Here is an 11,874-nt window from a genome sequence, read left to right as displayed (position 1 = left end):
GAGAGGGAGGGAGAGAGGGAGGGAGAGAGGGAGGGAGAGAGAGGGAGAGAGAGGGAGAGAAATAGATAGCAGATGACAGATTATAAACTTCTCAGTGTCCTACCACCGAACTGAGCTGATCTGTTCTTACATTTCTCCACTTTTTGGCCCTAAAGGATTGCTTTGAAAAGGCTGCTTCTGTCTCTTGCTCCCCTAACCTTCTTGGAAAACAGGACAACTCAAAGATGGAAAGTGGCATGGGAGAAGGCCTCCAGGGGCCCTTTTCTCTGGGAGCCATCCATGCAAGACTGAGGTGAAGGCCAGCTGGGTAGAAATGAAGTCAGAAGCTAACAGCACCTAGGGCTGAATGAATCTACTCTAATAGGAGCATGAACATTTACTGTGTATAAAATTATGCCCATGCCGAAAGCCCAATGCATGAATCTGAGTCAGCAGAGAGCACCTGGGAGCCAGGGAGTATGTGTGAGAAGAAAGTGGGGAGACACAGTAGGTGCCTGTGGAGAGGGGCACGCCTCAACTTCCACTCTGGCCTCTCTGCCAAATTCTATGGTCTTTGAGGGGTAAGACAATCATATTCCATCAAGGATACTAAGAAAATCAAAGTGGGGACAAACTCTGTACCTGTTACACTTAGTGTTTTTACTTTTGAGTCAATTTTATTCTTTCTCTCTTTTTTTTTTTTTTTTTTTTTTTTTTTTTTTTTTTTTACTTTTTATTGAGTTTACTGGTACATTCTAGGTATACAATACAGTTACATTCATTACTGGGATCTTGTACCTTTACATGACAGGTCTTGGTTCTCATTTTTTCCCCTTGTCCCCACCCTCCCTTCACCCCTATTCCTTCTCTTTTGAAAATATTTGAAGTTGTACCTTAAAAATCCAGGAAGTGCTCAAAAGAAGTGGGACTGTTACACCTCAATTTAGATACCTGAAAGTTTTAACCACAGGACACTACAGAAAGAGGAGAGCTCTGTTGGGAATTGGGGGCTTTGTGACCATGGCTCTGAACACCTCCTTCCCTGCGTGCAGGTGAAAAGAATCCACTGCCACCAGGGCTCTTGTGAGAAGAGCACACAGATAAAGAAATCAGTAGGGCACCTGACGTACACATGCAGTCTTCTACAAAGGGCTCACTTGGCACGAAAGGATGTTTATCTTCCAGCCAGGGAGCCAAAGCACAAGCAACAGAGAATGAAATCAGATGTTTATCAAAGTGGCATTATCGCATGAATGGCCACCAAGTATGATCAAATGATTCTTTCTATTTTTTAAAAAATTCCTTGTATTTTAGCAAGACAAGCAGAGTGCTTGCTAATGAAAGGGTCAGTTTTGGAAACAACTGTGGAAAACCTGTGGACTCAGTGTCTCTTTTAGCCACCCTGTTATACAGATACCCAAGACAGCTGCTAAGAGCCTCTCAGTTCATTCATCCTTCCTGGTATCCACTTGTTCAGCCAGTTCATATCAGCCTAGGTGATGCGACAGAGGAAGTTCTATTCAAATTTCAAATCAGAAATACTTACAACGTAAGAAAAAATCCATCAGAAATGCAATGAGAGATTAAATCTGAGAACAGCAAAAGAGGAAAAAAAATTTTTTTTTTTTGGCTGATCGGCAGAGGCTCCAACAGGCAGCTTGTGAGCCCATTAATGACTTGGCCTGCATCCTGGGTGTTTATTGATTCACAGCTTGTTTAACTTCTTGTATATTCCCAACCATTCCCCAAAGTGTGATATACCTCATCTACCATACAGTGGTTTAATTGCACTACAAATGAGTTTACTCAACCAATTAGAACTCCAAATACTGCTAAGATATATGCCCAAGATTCACAAAAGTGGTACTTCCTATTTTTTTTTCCAGGATCCCATTGCTAATAGAATTTTGTAGAATTAAACCCATGTAGCCATTAAATAAATGTGCACAGTCCTCCCCTAATAAGGCCTAGGTCATCTCCAAATATGTAAAGCACTACAAAAACAAATAAGCTAATAAGCAGAAACCATGGGCAACAGCATGCTAGAACAATATTACTAGGTACAAAGATTTCAATGAAGTCCTTGAAGAAAATAAAATATTATAAAACTATAATATTAGCATTTGTGGGCCACATCAAGAAATATGATATTTGACATAATTGTGAAATCAAATTAGTGAAATATAGAAAGGACTCACAAATACTTAAGTTCTTCACTAAGTTAATGGTGTGAAAAATATTAGTGGTGAAAAAATAGAAATATCCCTTCTGGCATAACAAAAATCACTTTATCTCATTTGCTCTTATGTGTGATAAATGGCAATAAATGTCTCTGGGGTTATTTACTGCTCTCCATTTACAGATGGAATTGGGATTAATACTTAATTAAAGTGGAATTCTTGGGCTGTCTAAAATGGATCAGGTCACAGTTTGCGCATTAATTACCCTTCTAAACTATTTATTAATAACTCAGAAGGATCTTGTTCCTATTGACCCTGTTCCCTGAGAAGGGGAATTGTGTGTCTATAAAAATGGATCAAGGAACTGGATGATAGGAATTCAAGGGTTCCCAATGTTCCTAACACCAATAATCGATGTTTAAGGAAATGGAAATGTTAATTTCTGATTTTAATATTACGAATGCACTAAAGTATTACAATGTACCTCATAAATATGTAAAATATCAATAAAAAATTTCTTGAAACCTATTTTGCACATTATGCAAAGATACAATATTAAAGAAAAAAGGAAAGTGGCAACAATTTAGTGCTTGCTATGCACTTAAATTAAGGTATTATTTGAAAGCAAATTCTATAATGCAAATCTAGAAAATAAATTTCTAGCTTATAGAAAAAATCAAATGGGTAAAAGAAAGAGCATTATATTATAGGGTAGGGTTCAATGTTAAAAATCCTACTATAACATAAGGACTAACAAAAAATAACAAATATATAGCTCTGAATTTTCAAACAGTCTTATGTAATAGTTTTATTTTCTTACAAGGTTGCCTGCTGGTCAGATAGGAAGTACAGGCTAATGGTAAATATGTGTGCATGTGTGTATCTGTGTGTGTACCTAGAGTATAAAATCACACACACACACACACAACCCCAGGAGTCAGGTACTTCTGAACCCAGTAGGGCCGAATGAAGGAGGAATACATAACATTTTTCTTTTACTTTATACAATATTTCTCTCCAACCTTCTAAAATAATCCATAGGTCCTTTGCTGGGTTTTCTACTGGAGTATTCGAGAAGAAATTATTTTGACAGCATATTATACCCATCAAGGAAAGTGCAGTGATCTGAAAAGTTCTTACACAATGTCTCTGTGGCATAAAATAAACATGAAGAATAAATGTATTACTCAGGCATGTTAAAATATAAGGGAGCTTTCCTTGAATTACTCACCCATAGGCTCCATTGCTAATCAATTTAATCGTTTCAAAATCACTTTCTCGAGGTTTCCTTCGAAGTTTCAGGGAAGCATTAGAGCTCTTGGGAACAAAATATTTATATTTTAGTTTAAAAGTTCAAAATTTGAGAGAATTATAACATTAACAGAATAGATAATACTGGAATTCTATGTTGTTTAATATGCTGATGTGGAGTATTCTAGCTCAAAGAACCTGGGAACAGTTTCAAAGATCAATTGCCACAAGAGTGTCTGAGCTCCTGCATTTAAGCCAACTTCTATTTCCAAGGGTTTAGCAGCAGGTTCCCCATGAACATGCCTTAGGTGTGATGGGCGAGAGGTGGCCGTAAGTTGTCTACAAATGGTTTGGCCCAACGGTTAAATGCACTAAGATCATTGAAATTTCCGCATTTTATTTTCCCTGTATAAATTATTCTAGTTAGTCTCATAACAGTTTGTAACAGACCCTCCTCTGGTTTCATTCAGCCAGAAAACAGCGGGCCCGAGTGGCTGTCCATGGCTGGTGGAGGACATGGCCTTTGTGCCTCTGATCGGGGCATGTCTATTTCATTCCTGTGGCAAGCTTTGTTAGGAAGAAGGAGCGGGTTGCAAATGGAACCCTCAGATGTAGAAAGCTTGCCTTTCTTTACTTCCATACCTGAGCTTTCACAATGGTTTAGATACCAGTGTTCTAAATGATGGTCTCTAAAATGTTTAGCTCAGAGGACAAAAAACACAGTGCTCTTAGTAAAAATCATCTAGTGCTTCTTTACCTTAACAGTGACAGGGGTCTGCGGCCCTCTGCAGAGTCCAGCATTCCTAGCCCAGCACTTGGGAAGAATTACATGAATCTCTTCTACTCAGCACAGTAGTCTCCCAGGCTGTCATCCCACTTTGTCTTTGGAAGATCTGGCATGCAGCCTTCTAGCTGCCTCTTTGCCTGAGCTCTCTCAACATCTTGTGCGACTGTAGTGTCTACAGAGGTAACACAGCCAACTCTCACCTACCTCAGGACTACCTGACCTCCTCAACTCTAGCAATCACACCTCTCGGCTCTTCCCCTTGGCCTTTAACCACACGGCCTAGCTTTGGTCGTCATCTACCACTGCTTCATCATAGGAAACAGCTCAGGACTGGGACAGCCACTCCCTTAGGCCTGCTCTTCCATAGCTTTGGACTGCAAGGCCGTGCTCAAGGCCCTCTGGCCTATGAACTCTTCTCTCCGTAGTGCTTCCTATGTATTCACTGACGACTCCTGTATCACTGAGTTCTTCACCAGAATGCCCCCTCTAAGTGTCAGAAGACAGCAAATATACAATGGCCAGTTTGATGGCTCTTCTCGGATATTTCAAAGGAACTTCAGTCTCAACACAGTAAAAGTTATAACAGTCATAAAATTAATAAAACAACTGTCATTTCTGCAGCATTTACTATGCCACGTTCCCTAAGGATTTTATATAGAATATTTCATTTAATCTTGTATAATTAATCTATTTTATAGAGGGAAACACTAAGGTGTAGAGCATCTCCCCATCCCTTTTACCTAGGAAGAGGCAGAGCCAGTTTTCAGATCTAGGTAATCTGAATTCATAGTCTGGACTCCCAGCCATCAGGCTAAACAGTCTGTGCCTGCTTTGTGACCACCCCCAACCTGCCCCATCCTGGCCATCTCCCGGGGTTTACTATTTAGGAGAATGGCCCCAGCCAAAAGGAACTCTTCACTGGCACCACTGCAGCCGCCTCTTAACTGACTTCCTCAGGGCCACTTGCCTATTCACTGCACTCCATCTGTTCTTTTTAAAACCATGACTCCAATCTGAACATTTCCTTGTTTACCTCCTTGACTAGTATTTATACATGTGCTTCTCTGCAGCTCAGTTGCTACTTTTTGCTTAAAAGAAATTTTAAAAACCCCAAACAAAACAAAAAACCTGACACATGTGAGCAGCTGGGACCTATGTATCCAGTTTTGACCCAAGCTCTCTATTCTCCATGGGCTCTCTTACTCTTAGCTGTCAGAGGCACCTTGTGTCTCAAATGTTCTCCGTATTTTTCATCCAAGTAATTTCTTACATGTCTGCTCAAGTATCACGTTCTTGCAAAATCTTTGGGGACTACCAGACTAACACAAATCTCTTTAGGGTGTATTTTAGCAGAACATGGTCTTTTTTTTCTTCATAAATTTTTCTCACGCTCATTGTTACTATTCTTTATCATGAATTCTTTTTGTAAATTTCTGTTTCTCTCTGAGAGTATGCTTAGTGCCTGGCAGTTTCTTGTATATGGAAGCAAAATAAACATTTGTTGTATAAAATAATTAACGTGGCAAGAGCTCCTGAAGCTAATGAAAGAAAAAACCAACACTGTATTTAACAAAATGATACTTACACTCACTGACTCGTCAGTTTCCGGTGTTTCTGCTGTCCCACTATCATAGTTCCCCAACTGAGCCATTTCTAAATTTAAGAATTAAAAAAAAAGCTTAAGAAAAATATTACAGTTAGACAAGAGTACTAAGGTAAAGGAAAAATGACTTCTTTACTACTACTAAAAAAAGAAAAGAAAGAAATTCACTCTGTAATCCAGTTTGGCTATGGGAAAATCTTATATCCAAGAGGGCAAGAACCAGCAACTCAGAGTCTGAGTTTGTTCATGCAAACCTTTTCCTGGACCTCCATTTCTCATGAATACCCAGACACAGGAACTTTGGAGATGGAACCTCTGCCCCAGCTGGCAGCATTTCACTGGCTGACACAATTACTATAGCTTGCAAATGGTTGGTGTGTTAACAACTCGGTTATTGTCAGATATCCAAGAGGCACAAGGTTTCCTAGGTTCTGAAAGGCATCAGAAGTCCTTTGGCAATGACTTAGAAATGATTCTCAACCTGACAGAAGAATTTCTTGTCTCGTTTCTTCACACCCACCGAGCGATATTCTTCCAGTCTACACTCAGAAAGTGTAGGAGAGGCAGCCATCAGGGTTAGGAGGGCTGTGGAGATAGAAGACTTGGAATATCACTACCACTGGCACTTACTGGCTGGGTCATTTTTTTAACTTTGGGCTCTTCCCTTGTGAGGTAGGAACAGTATTACTTATGTCATAGGGGTTTTTATGAGTATGATACACAATAATGCATGTAAAGCTTTCAGCATGGTGACTGGGAAAAAAATCAAGTGCTCATTAAATGTTGATTGTTATTTATTATTAATTATATTGTGTAAAGTATTTAGTTCTGGGCCAGATGCCACATGCTTGAAAGTAGCTTAAGTATTATCCTGGTGGTCTACTTAAAAGAGACAAAGGGTCTAATTGCCCAACTCATGGTAGAGTACATCCTTTCATCTGTGTAAGTAAATAAGAAAAACTAATTCACTTATTGTTCATTTTCATACTTTTTTTTTAAAGGTTTCATTTAAAAAGTTCAATTTCTACAATAGTCTTTTTTTTTTTTTTTTTTTTTTTTTGGTACCAGGGATTGAACTCGGGTCCTTGCGCTTGCAAGGCAGGCCACTGAACCGCTGAGCTAAATCCCCAGCCCTCTCCAATAGTCTTTTAATATTTCAAAATTGAACATGTATAATAAAAAGTTAGTTTTTAGCTATTTTCATATGTCTCTAAAATTATTTCCTAAAGATTCTTATTTCACATGTTCATGGTTTTATAAATACAAATGCCCTGCTTATTGATAAGAAATATAAAGCAAAACAATACTGGAGTGTTACTTTTAAGTAAAAATTTACAAAATGAAGACTTAAAAAGTAGAGACCGACACTACTTTCTCAGCTTATCTATAGGAGAAATTCTAGAATAAAAATAAATTTAATGCAAATTATATACTTTGTTGGTGCCATTCAAATGACGCCAACATCCACTGTGTCTAGTACCACAGATGTGCAGACTTTGAGACAAATTAAAACATACCCAGTTGGAAGAGTTCTTAAGGAGAAGACAAAATTTAATATTGTTTAATGAAACAGCAATCATGGCTTACATTTATTAAGCAATCACTATGAGAAACAATTACAGAGATGAACTCTTGTAATCCTCATAACAACTGTATGCATCAGTACTGTTATTATCCCATTTTTATTTTATTTAAGGAACTGAGACCCAAAGAGGTTCATGAATTGCATGATCAAGGTCACAGCCCAGTTCCAGAACTCTCACCCCTAACCTTCCTAAGGACAGGCCTTAGGAATATTCATTTAGAGGTCGACAAGAAAGGGAAGCACATGTAGATCAAAAACTATCCTCAAGAAAATTAAGTGTTGCGTTAAAAGAAAAAAAAAAACTCCTATTAAAAAGTTTATATTACCAAACTCCGAATGCATCAAAGATCAATATTAATTTTTTAAACTCCTTATTAAGGCACATAAATAGGCCTCTGATCATTCACCTACCAAAGTTCAGTCTCCAGTGATATTTACTGCCAGGTAAGAAAACTGAAAACTAGCTCCATCTACAATTCAAGGGCTGACGCAGCCTTAACGATAACGGCGTGAAGCGTCACTGTAATAGGTTTTGACAGCCTCCCCCACTCCAATTATTTTCATAAAAAAGCAAATTAAAAGATGATTCTGTTTTAAATAGAATTTCTGCTAAATAACTATTATCTGAGAAATACATATTATTTGTAAGCAGTGGGTAGTAATGGAATGGAACCAAGACTCAGCTTTTGAAGCAGGAAGCTAAAGCATCATTTTGTAATGCCTGAAGAGATTTTAAAACTCATCTAAATACCATTAAACGTCTGCCCTTTTTATTTCATTGATTTAAACCATTTCTGAAGAGTCATGATTCAAAAAGGTAAAGACGGTAATTTAAAAGCCATAGGGGAAAATCTCTCCCCAGGGAATTTTTGAGAAAAGCAGCCAACAGTCTCTGATAAGCGATGAATCTGTTGTGGTATTGCTTTCAATACAGTATAAATTTATCTGGCATTATCTCCCAGTAATGCATGCATCATTTCACTGGGAGCAAAGATAGGATGGCTATAAGAGCAAACAAAGCAGGAAGAACAGGAGAGAGCAGGGCAGAGAACAGCAGGCTCCCCGGCTTTAGACAGGAAAAATCTCAGCGTCAACATTTACCTCCATCACAAACAGTTGAGCAGGATAAACACTGTTTGCAAATTCAATTTAATGAACCAGGAAGACAATGTTGCATTTAGGAGCCAGTGATTGTTTATGAGTTTTTTGGCAGTATATAACCTAAGTGTGGTAAATAACAATCCCAACTAATAATGAATAGGAAAAGATGGGAGTGAGGTTAGTAATATTAGATTTTTGAAAAATAATCGAAAGGATGCTTCCTATTCTCTGTATTTAATAGAATTAACATATTGTTTCATTTGAAACAGCCATAAATTCTTCTGTAAGCTATTTAAAATTTTTTTAAAGTTCCCTTTTATCACTGCTTCTCTTGTATATTACTATTTATCATACTTTGAGACAAATAACCAAAAATCAAAATATCAATATTATACAATTTAAAATAATCTTCATCAGTTGTGTCGTTCCCAAATTAAATTTAAATGTCAAATTTAAATTAATAATAATTAGCTTTTTTAGTGATGTTTTCAAAATTAAAAGTACTCTTGGGAAATGTTCAACTCAATTTTGCAAGAGAAAAAGTACTCAGAGAAAACTGAAATACAAACCCTTCTGGGACAGTCTGACATTCTCAGACTGACAAACTGCTAGGCCCCAAGCCCTGTCCCCATTCTCAAATGGAGGCATGGTCATTTCTTTCTCAGGACTCAACTTATAGCTGTTTCCTTCTAATCACAACTGGTGCCCAAGAAGGAACTTTTCAATGGAGATGCCAAAATAGGAGAGGAAAAAAAAAAAAAAAAAAAAAAAAAAAAAAGACTGGCCACTAAGTCTTCCCATGAGGCCCAGATGTAGAAACAACTCAACAGTCAAACCCAACCAAGTACTCACCTTCCAGAGGGTCCTTATTGAGTCCCAGTTGGCTGATGATGTACCTGGGAATGTCAGTTTTGATGCCCTGTCCTTCTTTTGCATGACCTTCTGCTGCTTCCAATAGGTAATAAAATTCTTCAGGATCAAATTCCTACCAAAGACAAACACAGATACAGTTCTTTGAGCCAAAATGGTCTGAGGTTTTATTACATAAATTCCATTTACAACATAACTGCTGTGTAAACATGATTGTAGTTCATGCAGAAAGGTTACTTGCTTTAAAAAGTACATAATTCCCATATTGAAGCCAACAGAGTATGGTACATTTATGTAATTGGTAACTCAAAGATAATGATCATTTCCAGTATACTTCTAATACAACTTTTCAGGTACTATGTGCACTGACGATCTTTATCTCATTGAGAAAGAACACGTCTGGGCTGGGGTGTAGCTCAGTGGTAGAATACTTGCCTATAGAAGGCCCTGGGTTCAATCCCCAGTACCTCATACACACCAAAAAAGGTCTGATTCGGTTTGTGTGTGTATGTTTTGTGAGCTGGGGTCCAGTTACTTTTCCCAGGCTGGTGCTGAACTCCTGACTGTATGCCTGTGCTACCATTTCCCATTAGATCCTATTTTTATTATTATTTTCTTTATTTGTGGTACTAGGGATCAAATCAAGGGTTCACATCACTCTAAAATATATGCTATACATTGTTGTGTTATGAATAATTTTATTTTTTGAATGTTTCTGTCCATGCTCTTTCCCATTTTAATGCCCCAAGTAAGCACTTTTGGAATTTCAGCATTTCACCTGACAATTACTTGAGTTTCTAAGGGCCATATAAAAATACACAGTACAAGTGAAATAAAGCCCAACCAGTGTAAATGTTCAGTACCCTTTATAGACACTTAAAAGGACAAAGCAAGGCCATAGATGATGGGTTTAAGAAGTGTCACTGAATACTCTGAAACTCTAGTTTCTCTATACTGAACTCTATACTGAAAGCAACATTTCCAAACATACTTCTAAGTCCACCCATTTCCGTCTTCAAGAAGTTATATTTTTACTTTTTCTCCTGGGATGACAAGTGATTACTATAAAAAATCCATTTCCTCTTTTAAGGTAAGATTTGATCTTAGCCTATGACTACTGTCTAGAAAAATAAGTTTTAATGCTACGTGGCTTTCTCCCCTAAATAAACTGTGCATTTCAAAAGCTACACAGCAAATGCAGTAAAAAGTAAGTCTCCCATCAGACTATCTTGCCAGTCATCCAGTTCTCCTTCCCAAAGGCATCAACAAAATTTTTTTCCCTTCATCCTTCCAGAGAAACTTCAGCTGAAATGGTGCATTTGAGTTTTTGATCCTAGGACTCCTGTCATTGATGCAAAGCCCCATACCCCACCTTCTTCCTCAGGTCCCCCCCGACTGCGTCTCATCAGGTGTTGGTACATATTTATGGAACTATGAATACTCAAATATTGTAAAACATCATAAATGTTAATTAAAATAGAACAGAATTAGTGATTAACTCCATCCATATGTGTGTAGGGGCCTGTGTATATTTCTAATGCCAAAAAATGTACTGTACATGGAGTTGTAATTATTTTAATGACTAATAGAACTTAAAAGTGAACTTTAATGCTATATTTATAGTTCCTTGAAATAATTATGTTCAAAGCTTCATATATGTTTACAGTATAGATTTGAAGCTCAGTCAAAATTTCATAAAACAAAAATTTGAAATAGCAAAATGGTCACTGGCCAAAAGTGTATCAGTGAAAAAAATGAACTAATCTTAAAGGTTTCATTCTTTCAGATCTGGTTGATGACCTTGGCTCATTTTTGAAATGTGTAATAACCACAGGTCATTATTTAGTGCGTCTCTGACTTGCCCCTCTCTAAATCTCAGGAACTCTGAAAATAGGAGGCACAGTAAATGTTTTAAATTAGCTGTGACATAAAGAAATTATGTGGAGATAAGGTCAAGCGCATTGTTTTATGATCATCTTTTGAGTTTGATGAGAATGTGATATGATGACTATCACTTAATACAGCACGAATTCTAGAATTCTTCCTTAAAATGAGAAAAGACAAGTCACATGTGGACGTCACCAGAAACATTCACTAGTAGTAGATCCTCCTGACTCTTTCTATTTAGCACTGGTGGTTGAAGTTAAATGAAACTGGAGATTTCTGATGGTCACTGCTTTCCTACAGTTAACAAAAAGTAATGGAGTCACATCTAAAGGCAACTTACCAGGCACTCTAATAGACGAGCAGGCCGGGCAATAACAATTAGGATCTTTCGGACTAGCTGTTTAATAAATGCCAATTCTCCACTTTCCGAGCGATCATGAGCCTATGAAAAAGTAATGAAAAGAATAATGATACAGACTTGCCCTACTAACTAGAAAAGAAAACCAGAAAAACATGCTAATTAGATAACTACAAATATTAAAAAATTAAATGATTCAGAAAATACTTTTTTTTTTTTTTTTTTTTTTTTTTTTTTTTTTTTTTTTTTTTTTTTTTTTTTTTTTTACCCAGC

The 11,874-nt window shown here is 37.3% G+C and overlaps 1 protein-coding gene across 5 annotated transcripts in view; it reads right to left on the bottom strand.

Moving 5' to 3' along the window:
• The window catches only part of Mast4 (microtubule associated serine/threonine kinase family member 4), a 493,834-nt gene that overhangs the window by 43,531 nt on the left and 438,429 nt on the right, over positions 1-11,874 (bottom strand). For 3 of the 5 annotated variants that reach the window (XM_033761224.1, XM_010637279.3, XM_010637283.3), the window contains 4 exons: positions 11,584-11,685; positions 9,339-9,471; positions 5,783-5,850; positions 3,391-3,476 (listed from right to left, as the gene is read on the bottom strand). In XM_033761224.1, the coding sequence (XP_033617115.1) occupies positions 3,391-3,476; positions 5,783-5,850; positions 9,339-9,471; positions 11,584-11,685 (389 nt within the window). Of the gene's footprint in view, positions 1-3,390; positions 3,477-5,782; positions 5,851-6,281; positions 6,769-9,338; positions 9,472-11,583; positions 11,686-11,874 lie in introns of those variants that run through there. The other 2 variants (XM_010637284.3, XM_010637285.3) reach the window with 2 other exon arrangements.

Source organism: Fukomys damarensis, unplaced genomic scaffold, assembly GCF_012274545.1.
Source record: "Fukomys damarensis isolate Sample0158 unplaced genomic scaffold, DMR_v1.0_HiC HiC_scaffold_1, whole genome shotgun sequence".
In the NCBI taxonomy this organism is placed as follows: domain Eukaryota; kingdom Metazoa; phylum Chordata; class Mammalia; order Rodentia; family Bathyergidae; genus Fukomys; species Fukomys damarensis.
The sequence above is the reverse complement of the archived record's forward strand: the minus strand, read 5'-3'. Positions and strand labels throughout refer to the sequence as shown.